The following is a 16308-nucleotide window of genomic DNA, read 5'->3' as shown; positions in this document are numbered from 1 at the left end:
AATATTTGCTTTAAAATAGCTCAGACGTATGTCTAATAGAACTTAAATCAGTACCTCATTCCAGAAAGAACTGTTGCATTTAATGAATGAATGATTCAATGAATGAATTAGCAAAACAGTTAAGTAACTAGTAGAGAACATTTAAGTGTCAAAAATAGGTGTTTTATTTAGAGCTATTTTTTGTATTTAAAATGTTGATCTTTACTGTGTCAATATCTTCCTGACTAGTGCCATCCCTTATATCTCCGCTACTGCCTGGGCTTAGCAGACTTCCTCTCAGGGACCACAGTGTGCTATGACTACTTTATCATTTATTGAACTTTGCTATAATTATTTATATTGTATGTCCTCTATTAGACTATAACCTACCTTAGGATCAAGGTCTGTATTCCTAATAACCTAGCACCATATCTAATATCTAGTATTGTGCCACATAATAGGCATGGAAATTTCTTGAATGAATTAATAAACAAGCTCTTCTGGAATGGAGTGAGTGGCTTGGTATAGAGAGACTGGGAGGGCCAGGGAAGGCTGCTTTCAGGATATGACACTGCCTCTTAAAGGCGAGGAGAGTTTTGCCAAGCAGAAGGAGCAGGGACATAGATTAGGCGAGAAGAATATGCAAAGACATGAAAATTGGGACCTGAAAATTGTTCAGTATGTCAATCATTCTCTATATCTAACGACCAAATGCATGAGGAAAGTGGGAACATAGAAAGATCTTGCAGTCAATGTTGTTGGTCGCCTGGTCAGATCCCCTCCGTTTTTCCGGTGGGCCATTGTTATGGGTTAAAGTGCGCCTCCCAAAAAGATATGTTGAAGTTGTAATACCTGGTACCTGTAAATATGACCTTATTTGGAAATGAGGTCTTTACAGATGTAATCAAGTTAAGATGAGGCTATTAGGGTGGGCCTAATATGACTTGTTTCCTTTTAAGAAGAAGGAAATTTGGGCACAGATACACAGGGTGAATGCCCTGTGACAACAGCGGCACACGGGAAGACGGCCCGCTGCCTGATCCCCAAAACAACGGCAGTACCTCATTTCCAGGTACCAAATTCTGTTCCAGTGATGTATTGTTGTGTTAAAAGACCTCCTCAAATTTAGTGGTGTAAACAACGATTCCATTATGCTCGTGAAAGTTGGATGTGCTCCATAAAGTTTCATCTATGAAATCCCTGCAGACCCCAATCTTTAAGAATCATATTCATGTGCTCCCATAAAGGGACTGTCATTATCAGAGACAGACTACTGGGCTGAGTAAACCAGGGGTCTCACAAGTTTGAAAGTTGTTTTTGGTTGTAGCTTGTATCTCTGTATCTATATCTCTTTTATCCTTAGAAAACAGAATTTAATGATCAACAAGAACTGAAATCTGCATTGCTAGCAGGTAGAACACGTTCCTATTAAAAAAGTTCTGCTTTCTTACTTTGGTTAATTTTCTGCTTAATCTCTCTAAATTATTCTATAGTTCAAAGTTACACACAGTTATAATTAAAATTCAATAAAAACATCCATCATTCTTTATGATTTCTGGTACCATTTATGCATAGATAGGCAAGAATATTCACAGACATAGCAGACTGGGCACTTTTTAATGTGTTAGTAAAAGAGAAAGAGAATGCTAAGGAAATATTAGCCATTGTCCTCCCTTCATTTACATCTTTTATTACTTCTGACATGTTCTGTGTACTACACAATATCAAATAAGCATTTGAATTCAGTTGGTTAAAAGTATTGACATTCATTTGGAAGAATCAGAATTAAGGTAATTAAATGTTGAACATCTTCCAGAACATTCTCTTCTACCTTCTGGCTGCAAAAGAATAAATTCAAAGGAAGTACTGCCATTACCTTTCTGTCCTCACTGTGCTGCCGAAAACCAGTGCACCTGTAATAATATAATGGAATTATTTCTTAAAGTTAGAGAATTTTTGAAATTTTTTAACAATCCCTTCATATTTTAATTATTTAACCCATTTCTTCCTTTGAAAAAAAATTTATGTCATAGTTAAAGAAATAAATATTTGTTTTAAATAAACAGAATATCACACTGAATAGGATAATAAAATTTCATACTCCGTTCTTTTCGTTTCAGTACTGAAGCACTTGTCAGCTCACCTTATTGTCAAGTACACAAAACACACTGCAGATTTTACCTATAAAACCTGAGGAGGAAAAAACAAGTTTAAGCAACATCATCTTTTTTTTTGCTGAGAAAGATTCACCCTGAGCTAACATCCACTGCCAGTCTTCCTCTTTTTTTGTATGTGAGCTGCCACAGCATGGCCACTGACAGGCAGTGGTGTAGGTCCCCCCCCCCGGGAACGGAACGGGATCAGCCAGAGAGGAGCAAGCTGAACTTAATCACTAGGCCACCAAGGCTGGCCCATCATTTTTTCTTATCAACTGAGAATCGATGAACTTAGAAACTGTGGCTTTGGTCTCTTAGCCAATTGTTATTCAAAGAAAATCTATGCACTGTTAAGAAATTTCAGATAATGCTGGAAACCTATGTATTTCCATTTTAAAATTAGCTAGTTATTAAGAAATACCAAAAATATTATATCTTATTCAAGAAAAATTGTTTTTTATTGTTTGATTGCTTCCACTTTCAAAATAAATTTTTAGATTTAACTTTTGTTGATTTTTTTAAATTTTATCTTAGAAATTCATAATATGCTTATTTCTACAGGGACCAAAGTGAAGTGAAATGGAGAATTAACGCTTGTGCCAAAAGCTGTTTCTTTGTTTCCGTTATTTAGGTATTTCACGAGGAAAAGATTTAATCTAAATCCTATATTTCACTTTGGTTACTCTTTTTGATCTTTGAAGATTATTCCATTATTTCCTTAAAGTCATCTTGTGTTCTATAACCAAAACTTAATATATTACATATTCTGAGAGATATGAGATAGCATTTTCCTGGAAAATTGATTATAAATTTTCTGTATTTGTTTTCTCTGGCATATTCAAATTTTCCTTACATTATTTGTAATCTTAACTGGAACATTAATAAAATCACTTTCTGTTAGGACATTAAATTAAACATTAAATCTAACATTATGTAGTGCATTCACAAATAGAATTACTAGTAAAGGGCTAAAATTGTAAAATTTTAGCCTAGATGCCTTAAATTTCTCTTTAAAATTATATTTGCATGGTAACATATTTGAAAGGAATAAAAACTATTTAATATTGCCAGAAACAATGAAATTTTGTTAAAACTTAGTTAAAATATATCATGTTTTCTTCTATTTTCAAATTGAGCATGTTTCTAACCAATATGGGAGAATTGAAACTAAGTTGTTAAAACATTATTATTGAAGATGCTAATTTCAAATAACTTAAAAATCATTGTAACTTAAAATATGATATGTAGATTATATAGTTGTATCCATGCCAAGGAAATAAATTGATTATCTAAAAACTTCCATAACTTCATAATACCTACATGGCACAGAAACCACCTGAATATTTTAAATTTTGTTCAGAACAGTCTCTCTTGATTAAACAAAAACGGACACAAAGAACCTTTGTCTTCATGTTGTCTGAAATGGTCTGTAGAAGCATCATTCCTTTTACTTAGGCTTTGATTCTTGTTAACTTGGAAAGTCTTCAGAGAACATTAACACTTCAATATAATGTCAACCATTTATATATTAAAAATGTATTAATTTTAGGTCTCACAAAAGCCTTTTTTTTGTTGTTGTTTTTTCAAAGAGAGAGTGTGATTCTTGGAATCCTAGAAAGGAATGTGCAGAAGAGAAGAGTCACAGAGTGGTAGGAACGGCAGTAGAGTTCAGAAACCGAAAGACTGAGTTGTGTTTAATGTAGGTACTGTTTTCATACACAACCAGGTGGGATCTTGAAATCAGAAGCTAGAAAAGCAAGTGTAAAGTTCCTAACTTTCTTAGAGCAATGCAGGCAGAATACTTTCCTTTTATCCTTCTACTTGGACCAAGAGAAAATAACCAACCATGGTCTGTCCTGAGATACCCACTTAAAATAGTCCCCACCGCAACAGTGGCAACTCTGCGTGCTCAGATGAGGAAAAGAGCATTCAGCTTGTGTCTAGACCTCTCCTGTTTCTAGTTATTTAAAACATTCTATGCTGTTTTTTCCTCTATCAGTGTGAGTTTTCCTTTCTACCCTACCCCATTAAGTGGTGAGTCCTTTGAAAAGAGAGAAAAAGGAATCAAAGACAATTCTCAGATTCTGATTTGGGATGACCAAGAAACGGAAATGACACCAATGAAAAGGGAAAATTTGGAGGAAGAGTAGATTTGTGGTGTGGGATGGAGTTGCACCAACATAATACATTCAGTTTTACACAGACTGAGTCTGTGGTGCCATTACAACTTCGTGGGAGAGCTTATCCTTAAAACTTGTCAATGATGGCAGCATTGAGAGGAGTCAGGTTAAGTACAGAGGATGGAGGGAATTGCTTTCAAAAAGAAGATAGCCAGTTTGGTAGCTGAGAGAGAAAGAAATGAGAACTTTTTCTGTTATCATTATCAAATCGCCTTCTCAGACTTTGGTCTTTATGATTCAGACTTTGGAATCTACCATATTATTTTCCTGATATACTTAAATTTGGCATCCTTAATCTTTAACACCTGTTCCTGTCATCTTTTTTCCCTAGAATTCCAAGTTATTTAAAGTTGTAAAGTGACTTTAACTTTGGATCTGTATATTTCCCACCAAATTCCCACAATTCATATGAGAGACAGAGAGAAAGCAAAAAATCTTGTCCTAAACAAAATTACGCAACTCTGCAAGTATTCTCTCTTTTCATCCTGCATGTTGCGCTAACCACTCCCTCCCTAATCTCTCGCTGCTTCCAGGTATCAATCGCCCCACCCTCCCTAGGTAATCACGACTGCTAGAAAAGTCTAGGATTGTGAATTTAAATCAAATTCTTACTTCTCTTCTTAATATGTAGCTAAGCCTTTCTCTCTAATTTTAGAATCAAAGGTTTTACTTTCTCCTTAAGAATGATAGGAATAGGGGCCGGCTCCGTGGCGGAGTGGTGAGGTTCGTGCGCTCCGCTGCGTCTGCCCAAGGTTCGGATCCTGGGCGACGTGGAACCACTTGTCAGGCCACGTTGAGGCAGCGTCCCACATCCCACAACTAGGAGGACCTGCAACTAAAATATACAACTGGGTACAGGGGTGGGTTGGGAAGATAAAGCAGAAAAAGGAAAAAAAAAAAGATTGGCAACAGTTGTTAGCCCAGGTGCCAATCTTTAAAAAAAAGAATGATAGGAATAGTATTGGGATTTTTTTTTCCCCTGAAGTCAGGTTTGTCTGCTTCCCCAGTATATACACAAGACTACTCTCAGCGGCAGATATAACTCAAATCAGTTACTTTACTTCAGATAGTAAAAACCTGTGCCCTGGGAGAAGCACTTTTAATCATCACCTGTTTTTTATTCGCTATAAATTGCCGTTAGCTCTACCCTTTCCCGCCATTTCCTTCCCTCAGGATAGGATTTCTACAGCAGGAATGCAAGGAGAAATGGGGAAAAAGAAACAACCAATGTCAGCTTTCGAGTTTCTGACAAGGCTTTGGAAAGTACCAGGTAACGTGCTAGGTTAAGCAATAGGGATTTCGGATCTCGCATCCCTGGATATTCAGTGTCAAAAGCCAAGTTTATGCTGATGGCCATGCTACAAAAGCACAGAGTTAAGGCTCGCTCAACAACCACTTCAATAAACATTTCCAAGTTCATAGTATCCTATGTTTCTGTTAATAATGCAGAATATCATAACAATAATCTACACTTTTTTTTTTTTTTGAGGAAGATTAGCCCTGAGCTGACATCTGCTGCCAATCCTCCTCTTTTTTGCTGAGGAAACCTGGCCCTGAGCTAACATCCATGCCATCTTCCTCTACTTTATATGTGGGATGCCTACCACAGCATGGCTTTTGCCAAGTGGTGCCATGTCTGCACCCAGAATCCGAACCAGCGAACCCCGGGCCGCTGAAGCAGAACATGAGAACTTAACCACTGTGCCACCTGGCCGGCCCCCAATCCACGCTTTTTTAATAGTCTTCCACACTCAAGGTCTCCTGCATGATTTGGGTTCCCCTCCTCACAATAAATGAACAATATTCTGGTTGCCTCATCCAGCAGGAGAGGCATTCTCTCACATCTTAAGTTTATATTCTTTTTCTAAAAATTATTTTCTTAACCTGTAATGAAGTGTAGTGGATGTTTTTAATCAAATGCTCTGTTTACCTTTGTTATTCAGAAAGTGCACAAGGTACAAGCATGGAGCTCCACAGGCTGGGACGGTGGGAATACTGGGAATCTATTGGAGACAGAACGTCTGGGTTTTTTCCTTCAGAGGATGATCTTCCTAGTCGCACCAGTCGGGAAAGCCATTCCTTCCCAATCAGACAATGGTGGGATTTCCTAAGGAACTGATTTAAAAGAAAAAAATCTTACATCAAAAGCTGAGAAATGTGTGATCAACAACCCAAGAGGCCAGGAGGGTAAGTGGTGCCTTGGTGGCCTGGGTGGTTTGAGAAGTGTCTTTGTGATACATGAGCACAGATTGTGTGGTTTAATACAAAATGTGATGGTACAGAGAAAGTGCAGCAAGTACGATGAAAGTAGAAGTGATCCCAGCACAAGGAAAAGAGGGGAAAATAGCAGCAGCACAGAAAAACAGTTGTATGGAAGTAATAATAATAGCTACTATGTATTGAGCATCAGTACTTGCTGGATACAATGCTAAGCACATGTGTTCATTTAATTAAAAACTGATAGTCTATTTCTAAGCTAGAACTAAGGATAGGTTCATTACCTTCCAAATGAGTGGGTCTCAGAGAACACAGAATCACAGGGTAGGAATAAAACAAAAGCAAGATTTAACACCACTTCCCATCTGCCCTGGATTCAGTGTGGAACAGAGGGGAGGATCAATAGAAGCTTATGAAAGTTCAACACTACAGGCAGTGGACAGCACACACTGATGGCAGAGACAGGAGTGGGCAGTGTGCCAGCAGACTGCAGGATCCTAAGGCAGTTGAGCCCCCCTTACTGAGAAGGGTGAGGCATAGCAATTCTGCCAACGGATCTCAGCAAGGGCAGGAGCATTGGCTCAGACCAAGTGTGTGTTCTGTTGACTTGCATTGCCCTGAAGAGATGGCCATAGGGCAGTGGTTTTAACCCAGAATGATTTTTGCCAGCACAGGGGACTTTCGATAATGTCTGGAGACGTATTTGTTTGTCACAACTTGGGAAGGGGATTGCTACTGGCATGTAGTGGGTAGATGCCAGAGATGTAGCCAAGCATCCTGTAATGCACAAGACATCATCCTCAGCAAAGAATTATCTGGTCCATAATGTAAATAGTCCCCTGCTGAGAACTTCTTCAATAGGGCCTACTTTTACAGGACTGGAGCGGTTTTGGCTTTAGTTGAGAATATCCAGGCATCAAGGGTTAGGGTGTGCAGAGGCAATTAGTAAATTGAACCTTTTAAAATATATTGCTAAAAGTAAATCATGGGTGATTGAAATGTTGTAAATCCTAATTGTGGTGTTGGTTAATGAATGTAAACAGTTGTCAAACTCATTGAACAGTACACTAAAAAAAGATATGTTTTATTGCATGTAACACACAAATAAAGTGGATTTTAAAAATTAAATCATAATCTCACACTCAAAACATAGTATTTACATTTAAATTCTAACATCCACATTATTCATTCATTGGTTTCAGCAAACATTCAGCGGGTGTCTTTATGGAGGATACTTCGGACAGATAAATAAGTGCTCAGATAAAACAAAACTCCCCACCCTCAGAGAGCTTGCATTCTAGTAGTGCATTACCCTTTTTCATCTTTCAGATCTAAGTATTTCAATGGCCAATATACTTAGAAAAGACAGAAAATTAGTTAAAAACTGACACATGGAGGGGGATCCCCAAAGAGGGTTGTCACCAGGACATTTGCTAATAGAACACTGAGGCAGCAAATATCTCAATTAGTCCTTCTAACAACCCTATAAAATAGAGAACATTATTGTCCCTATTTGAAAGATGAGGAAAGGTCATGCCACTTGCCCAAAGTTAAATAGTTAGGGTAGATCTTGGATTTGAACCACATCAGCCTGATTCCAGGCTGTAGTATATGACCTGGAGTGTGCAACTCTTGCAAAATGGGCAGGAGCAAGAAATTATAGAATTACAAGGATTTGCAGCCATTGTAGCAAAGTCCTAAGATTATATATAACCACTGGATATTGAATTCTTGCATAAGCACTCTATAAGATTCCAGAAAGAAATCAGAATGTCTCTGTGTAGGCGATGCTATGTGTTCAACCAAACCATTTCCAATATCCTCTCGATACACAGAAATCTCAGTTCCTCAGACACCCTGCATCTAGGTGGTAGCATGTGACTGGTTTGGATAATAGAATGTGGGCACAAGTAGTGCATGCCACCTACTGACCGGGGCCCTGAACAATCCCATGTGAACCTCTCCTTTCTCATCCTTAGTATAGTGGCAGGCAGGGTCAACCAGAAGACTGAGTGGAGGCCCAAGAAGACGATGGCCTTTGAATTACCATGTGGAAGATCACATGCTGAACATCTCATTCAAGTTGTGACAACAATTTTCTATGTGAGAAGAATTTATGATTTATTAGTTTATTTACACAATAACATTGTTCCAGAAAACACTTGAGGTACAGAACAAAGACACATACTATATAAGAAGATAAAATAAATTTAAGATTAGGGAGAAAAGGGAAGAAAAGGTAAATAAATTTAGAAAAGAAGATGGAGCAAGGAGCAAAGTACACAAAATACATCCACAGTCTCCACTGAAGGTGGGTCTAAGCTTTGGCTCTAAGCTTTCTAGGCACCAGTATAAGGAGGAACTCACAAGGAAGTCTGTTATTCACAGTACTCAGAAGGCGAAAACAAGTCAGCTACCCAGGAGAAGCATGTTTATTCTAGACCTAACACCAAAGAGAAATTTCTCCTATGGGTCCTCATAAAAATGACACTGTGAAATATATTGAAACACATCCTCAAAGAAAAAACTAAACAATCTTCACAGTAAACCCAGCAATGAGTTTCATAAGTCTGTTATTTATAAAGTCCCTTAGTACCAAGTGGTAAGAAAATGCTGAGCACAATTCAAGGGCAACGATACAGTTTTAAATGCTGTTCAGTGAGGGTCCAGCTTAATTGAGGGATGTGGGGAGAAGTGGAAATAAAACCTAACCCGCTTTGTGTAATAATGTTATAATTAGCTGAAATGTTTAAAAGAACTGTTTGGTGAATTCAGTAATAATTTATGCAAAGTGCATAAATGTTATTCTCGAGTAAATCCTATTTTTCTTAATTATAAGTCCAAACTGAAAAGCCAAATAGGAAAACTGTTACAGCATAAACAAACAAATCTTGATGGACTGTATTAACCATGTAGTTGCCAGCCCATTGTCTAGAGGAACAGAGTGCTTTTGATTGGATTCCTGCAGACTCACCTAAATGGTAGAAACAGCAGCAGCAGCTTACACGCATTGATCACCAATAATGGGCCTGGTTGTAAATCAACATTTCCAGATAGCCCTTATTTGCATAATTCTATACAATCATCATATGTAATGCAAGAAAGTTGGTTTTACTCTCAAATAGCTCCTATGTTTTTCTTACTTCTACTCTAACAAAAAAGGATTTCTGTTTATAATGATGAATCAAATTCATTTCAAAATCCCCTTCCTCAACTAAATTACGCATTTCCCTAAAATAAATAAATGAAACAATTTAATCATTTAGTATTCCAGTTATAGAAACAAGCAGGAAACACCACAGTAAATTTAAAGAAAGCTGATCAAAGGAATGATAACAAGTATCATTGCAAGTTAAGTCAACATGGAGATGGAACATAAATATAACTAGAATCTGCAATTTTCAAAGTGACAAATGTTAGTTTCCGTATTCGTCTTGTAAAAATGTATCTACCTATACTTGGCAATTCTCAGTGACAAATAATTATATTATGAAGTAATTTTACAAAATAGTGAAACATCCTTAAACCTACATAGGGATTAAGCAATAAAGTTGGAATAAAAAACATGAAATATTTTAAGGAAAAAATGGTATTCAAAAGTAATGAAGCAAGAAGAAGAGTAAAACATACAGTTTGATCAAGTATTTTTTGCAAAAACTTTTCTTCCATTTGGTTATCACTAAATCACTCAGAAGGCTGGCAGAATATTTTCCAACCCTGCTTGCCTCAGTGGAATCACATTTTCTCCTTTCCTGAAACCAGGTTTTTTATCCCCTACAAATGTAAAATTTCAAATAAAAATTAACACCGAGTTCTGGCTTTAACTCTACAGTAGTAAAAAATTCTAAAAACTTAAGACGAAAGAAACTTGTTAACTTGAGTTTTTTAATGTAGGATAGAAACGTAATTTCTTCTCTACATGATTTATTTTTAAATAAACTTTAACCTAGTTCTTAAAAATCTAATATAGTAGCTGTTGAGAGAAATGACAAATATTGTACTTTAATTTTTGAATATACTGTTCTATATAATGTAATTTCAGTCTCCAAAGACTCATGTGGGTCTAGAAAGTACGTTGCTCACTCTATGATATACACTCTACTTGCTACTTAAAATAATTGGATTTTATTTTTAAAATACAACTTTGGAGTAAACCTCATGTCCCTAAAGATGTTTTCTATTTTGTAGCAATTTGTGAAATGTCTTGTTTCTCTTAAAATTCATTTTATAGAAAAAAGAGTATCATACTGAATCTGAGACAGGAACAAGCCTAAGGAGACAGGGACATCTGCAAAGCCCCTGGCCTAACAAGATAAGGCTCCTAACCAATTGTCAAGCTAGGAGAATCAGATAGAGGCCACCAAGACCCACATTCCGCAGCCTCTGGACTTTCCCAGGGTTACTCATGTGCCCTAGCACCCAGGAGTCCACTGAAGGTGACCCTAGCCCCATTACCATAGTAAAAATCACACCCAGGGGTGGAAAGATAGCATGCTAATGATACGTGTGTCACATGTAGTAGCATGCTACCTGACAGAGCAGGTGTAAGCACAGCCTCACCTCTACATGCTGTGAAAGGCACTCCTCCCCAACCCTTGCCTAATAAAAGCCCCACAACCCCCATCCCTAATAAGCCAGTCACCTGCCCCTCTCCCTTCTGCACCAGCTCTACACAGCATTGACCTGGGTCACTCAGTGATATTCAGCAGGCAGCTAGACTGGGCTGGAGGGTCCAAGATAGCTTCACTCACATGCCTGATGCGTGAGCCAACCTCCACCTCCTTTTGGTAGATTCTTGGGTACTCTCCAGGAGGCCTCTCCAGCAGAGTAGCCAAACTTCTTACATGAAGGCTCAGACTTCCAGGGGCAAGTGTTCCAAAAGACAGGAATGGAAGCCCCCACTATCATAAGTCTGGGCAAGACACTGCCACAGCATCACTTTTGCCAAATTCTCTTGGTCAAAATAGTCAGAGTCCACTCAGATTCAGGGAGAGAAGGCATAAACCCCACCTCTTGATAAAAATAACTTGCAGCTATCTTTAATTTGCCACGGGGCCCATGAGGAGGCAGACAATTCTGAAGTCATATGCTAGAATCTCTCCTGGATTCCCTTTGGAGTTGGCTGAAAGCCAGATACACAGAGGAGACTCAATTAAAGTGAATTAGAAGTAACAATGAACCAAATATACAGGTGATATGACTTACATTAGACTGAAAAGGAGAATCCAGAAATATTAAATGTGAAAATGTTTCCCAATTATAGTTAAACCTGAATCCTTTAATACGTAAAGGCACTGAGTGGGACTTTTAAAAAAATCAAGTATCATATATCCTCTATCTATTAGGTGGAGAACACCAGTTATAATGTATTACACACCTCTCTATCAATCAGAAGTTACTTGTAGAAATAAAACAATATTTTTAAAGGTTTTTTTTGGTCAGGGGTAAACATGGCCTTTCTCTTTCAAAAGTTAAAGAAAGATTAAAGAATACATTTTATACCCAGTTTTCAAAGCAAGACCTAGGTCTTATTCAACTTTGTTTACTACTGCTGTATAAATGAGCCATCTGAAGCACTCCCCAAAGATAAATAATATAAAACTTAGGTTAGCAGGGCCCTTCACAATCTCCCAGCTTCCTTAATCACTGGTTTCTTCCCAATGCCCACTAGGCAAAGACCACCAGGAACACAAGATAAATAATATAAAACTTAGGTTAGCAGGGCCCTTCACAATCTCCCAGCTTCCTTAATCACTGGTTTCTTCCCAATGCCCACTAGTCAAAGACCACCAGGAACACACCTATAATTGAACAAGCTGGGTCTCTTACCCGTTGCTGTAAGGGAAACCAAATACCATGAGGAACCCTGGGCATCTCAGCAGGGTGTTAGGGCTTATTACAGGATTTGGGTTTATTTTGTTACCAGGCCAGGTACCCTAGCCAGAGCCCCAGGACTGTGAAAGTGGGTCCTTGGGCATCCTCCGGAAAGAATTCAAGTGAGAGACACAGAATAAAGTACAAACTACTTTTATTAAGCACTTAAGCAAGACTTAGGAAAGGGAAAGGGATAGGCTGTAGAGAGCCTGGGCTGTCTTGGAAACCAGCCAGAGCAGTCTTGAGCTGAGTCAAGGGGGTTTCTTTCAGGGGTTCTGGACGGGGGAAGTGGTCCCTGCAGCTGGGGATTGGACCTCGGGGCATGTGATCAGTTGGCTAATTGGTTCTGGAGCTGCGTTCAGTTTGTGGCCCCTCTGCCCAGCGGGTTGTAGCAGGCATGCACGAGCCTCTGACTTGCTCCATGTCACAGAAGGTGTGGCCGACTTCAGGTAGACATGGCTTCCTTTATGTACAGACTTATTTAACGTAGGGCTGCACCAAGCCCACCGAGATGTCTGTCTCAGTTTGACTTTGGCTCTCTTACTTAGGAGGAAGAAAGACTAGTCCAAGGTTAAGGTTGTAACTGGTAAAGGAGCAGAAGTCATCATATTAGACTGGATACGACGGTGTTTGGTCATTTTTGTGAATCGGACAATGTTCATGTTTTGGCTATGTTCAGATATGATAATAGAGTGATCTTACTCTTTTCTTGATCCATCACTGACACAGGGTAATTTTGTCTGATGTTGATGTTCTGTGAAAATGTTTACATTCAGCAGGAGAACACCAATTCCTGGTCCAGGCTAGCGCCAGATATCAGAGGCTGCTTGTCTTTTCCACGCTCTGAACATGCCGCACTCAGACTGGCCTTGAGTTTTCTCTGCCTTCTGTCTCTAATTCTGTTCAGTTCCCTCTATCTTCAGGAATTCCTCCCTTAGCACTTCAGCTCAGTTTTCTCTCTGACACGCTTTGTCCCGCATATTGTTTGGTTACTTGTGTTTACGCTTCATCTCCTCAGATAAGATCACAGCAGACATCTCTCTCAGCGCTCGCAAAGTTACTGCCAAATCGCAGGCAACTGGAATATAGTTACAAAAAAAGAAAAGGGAGAGGTTGATCTTCCTGTTCCATAACTAGAGCACACGTGGTGAGACTGCTTCACTGAATTCAGCAAAACCGTTCTGCATACGGGCCCCAAGAATCCTGACAAGAATTCAAGCCTGAATGAATCACTGTTAGTAAGAAACGACGTTGGTGTGGTCCTCCAGAAGCGTGGCGTCAGACTACAGTTCCCACAATCCTTCAGCGCCTACAAGCTGCCGCTATGTTCTGAACTACAATTCCCACAATCCTCGGAGGCAGCTGCTTTGTCGCGTTTTCCGAGAGCTCTGTCCCATTTCCCATCTTCCCTTTCGGTTCTTGCACTCCCGGGAACAAGGTCGTGAGAAAAGGAGGGTTTGGGCTGGTGCCGCCATTTCTTCTGCCTTTGGTCTCTGCGCCTGTCGCAGAGCTTCCGACCGCGTTATGTTGGGACACAGCATCCGGAGGTTCACAACTTCTGTGGTCCGTAGGAGCCACTATGAGGAGGGCCCAGGGAAGGTTAGTGTGTCAGGGCCCGGCTTTGGAGGGGAAGGGCCACTTGGTGCGGCTCGCTCAGCTCCGAGGCCGCGGCGGGCCGTGGAGAGGGAGGTGGTAAGCGGCGAGTGTGAGCAGGGACGCCGCCGAGCACTCCCCTGCCGCCGGGGAACGGGGGCAGCTCAGGCCCCGGGCTGCGCGCCGTCCCCGCGGAAAGGTTGACTAGGTAGAACCGGAGGCCTTGCCTCGCCCTCGCTCTTCCTTCCGCCGCCCTCCAGGCTCAGGAAGGCCCTGGAGAGCATGGCTGCAGGTATTGCGGCTTCACGCCGAGCTAGAGGTCACCCGACTCGGAGTGAAGGTCAGGGGAAACTAATGAGGATATGAGGGCCTGTGGTTGTGGGTCCAGTCTTACCTAACCGGTTGACTAAACTAGAAGTATTAACCCTCCTTGGTTGAGGTTGGGTTTAGCCTCAAGTATAAATGCCGTCAATAGGGTGGTCCGCAGTAACACCCTCGGAGGTCACGCGAGGCCTGGTTATGAGGCACAGGGTCGGGCTGCTTGGTTCTGCACAAGTGCAACTCTGGTGCAGTTAACGTTGCCGCGCGCCTGTAGTAGGCGGCTAGTTTCTAACGAATAGTGAACTAGAACATGCTTTCTGTATCTAAAATAACTGCTTTGGAGAGTCCATTTTTTCGATTTTCTAAATTTCTAAAATTTCTATTTTACACCTGAGTCCTTAAGACCTCTGCTTGGTGCTCGGTAAAACTAGATATGTTTTACCTTCTAATTTTATGTCTGATGAAGGTCATAGGATTTGAAAGGTAATAGTGTTTAAAAAGGTGCTATGATGTGTGGCATATATAACCTAATTATGTAAAAGAATTATTTAGCATTCTTTGTGTACTTATTTTTGATCTGTAAAATCAGATGACTTGAAGTTCTGTTTTTGTGGCTCGTTCTGTTTTTTTCCTAACAGAATGTGCCATTTTCAGTGGAAAACAAGTGGCGGTTACTAGCTGTGATGACTCTGTACTTTGGATCTGGATTTGCTGCACCTTTCTTTATAGTAAGACACCAACTGCTTAAGAAATAAGGATGTTTTAGTTAATCCATGAAACAGGTAATTAATGGATTTCTAATCTTCCCAAAGCTATGCTTTCCCTTTCTTCCTCCCTTCTTGCCCCTGCACCGCCGCCCCCTCCCCCCCAACATAAATACATTTTTGTGTGTTGGGCTAATTCCTAAAGTTAAGTGTAGATGTGATGTTGGTGGAGATAGGTTGATAGACCTATAAACAAATGTTTCTTTGCCTGAAAGCCAGTGTTGATTGAGTACTACTGTTTGTCAGGCACTCTTTACATTACTAATCTCACGTGGTTCCCTCACAAGCCTGTGAAGTGGATGATATTAAACCTGGTCTGAGACACAAAGACGTTAAGTTGCCCAATGTCCCATAGCTAGTGATGGTGGACCAGGATTTTTACCCAGTCTTGTTCCAGAGCTCACACTCTTAACCAGGTAAAGTTCTAGTAGACTGATTAATGTTAGTCTATCTTTAGGGCGATACATGTTAGCATGTGCCCACAGGAGTCTTGTATCCTGGGAGCTGAGCTGATTCCCTGCCTGAGTAGAAAAGACTTATTTAGCTCAATGATAATCAGAATTTTTCTCAAAGCAACACTGTAGAAAGCTGTGGGTTGATCGGAATAAATTCCGAAGTATACTTTGGAAAAGAAAGACTTTGTTATGGTTTAGAAGGGAAATGATTTTTCCAAGCCGTTAATCCGGAAAGATTCTGGTGCATGTGATGAAGCAAATCAGTATGACTAAGTCATGATACTGTAAACGCTTTCTGATGTACCAGTCATAAATTGATGGACAGACAGTACCTTAATGAAACTACGTGATTTCTGTTAAGTGAATGGGATGTTTTTAATACCATTAATTTTTTGTGTTTTTATTCACAGATATGAAGAGAAGCATTTTAAGAGGTGCAGTCTCTGTGAAAAATGAATCAAACTCTTGAACTCAGCATACTAAATATGTTTGTAAATAAACTTACTGCATGAATCCTCAATGCCTCTCCTCTGAAATATGGAATGTGATCATTGAGCATGTGCTTTCTTTTTTGTCAGGGTAATATTCCAGTGTTAGTTTCTTGATCAAATTATGTATGCAGTTTAGCTTGTTTCTTGGTTTTATATTCTGAGATTTTGTTTAGTTTTTCATTCGTAAATCAGGACCTAGTTGGTAATGTGTTACAAAAGAGAAATGCAAATGTGATTTTGGTTGTCCTGTAATCGTTTTTTCTTTTAAGGGAGGAAAA

General features: G+C 39.6%; 1 protein-coding gene, 1 long non-coding RNA gene and 1 other non-coding gene across 3 annotated transcripts; 2 read left to right on the top strand and 1 right to left on the bottom strand.

Moving 5' to 3' along the window:
• Window positions 1-1580: 1580 nt before the first annotated feature.
• LOC139075165 (uncharacterized) lies at window positions 1581-11529 on the bottom strand. The gene is made up of 3 exons (XR_011525299.1): window positions 11284-11529; window positions 6246-6430; window positions 1581-1892 (listed from the first exon to the last, which is right to left on the bottom strand). It is a non-coding gene; the product is annotated as an uncharacterized lncRNA (long non-coding RNA).
• Window positions 11530-13806: 2277 nt separating this feature from the next.
• Window positions 13807-16059, top strand: COX7C (cytochrome c oxidase subunit 7C). The gene is made up of 3 exons (XM_008530456.2): window positions 13807-14005; window positions 14959-15102; window positions 15950-16059. The coding sequence occupies exons 1-2, from the start codon at window positions 13931-13933 to the stop codon at window positions 15073-15075; spliced, it is 192 nt and encodes a 63-aa protein (XP_008528678.1). The 5' UTR covers window positions 13807-13930; the 3' UTR covers window positions 15076-15102; window positions 15950-16059.
• Window positions 15781-15842, top strand: LOC139075451 (small nucleolar RNA Z39). Its single transcript, XR_011525813.1, has one exon. It is a non-coding gene; the product is annotated as a small nucleolar RNA Z39 (small nucleolar RNA).
• Window positions 16060-16308: the final 249 nt, after the last annotated feature.

Source organism: Equus przewalskii, chromosome 13 (assembly GCF_037783145.1).
Source record: "Equus przewalskii isolate Varuska chromosome 13, EquPr2, whole genome shotgun sequence".
Classification (NCBI taxonomy): Eukaryota; Metazoa; Chordata; class Mammalia; order Perissodactyla; family Equidae; genus Equus; species Equus przewalskii.
Note: the sequence above shows the minus strand (reverse complement) of the source record. Positions and strands in the feature narration are given on the sequence as shown.

Bases quoted from the DNA above. Each gene is read 5' to 3' on its own strand.
- COX7C (XM_008530456.2), top strand. From the start codon at position 13,931: ATGTTGGGACACAGCATCCGGAGGTTCACAACTTCTGTGGTCCGTAGG. The intron at 14,006-14,958 runs GTTAGTGTGTCA...TTTTCCTAACAG, and splicing joins ATGAGGAGGGCCCAGGGAAG to AATGTGCCATTTTCAGTGGA.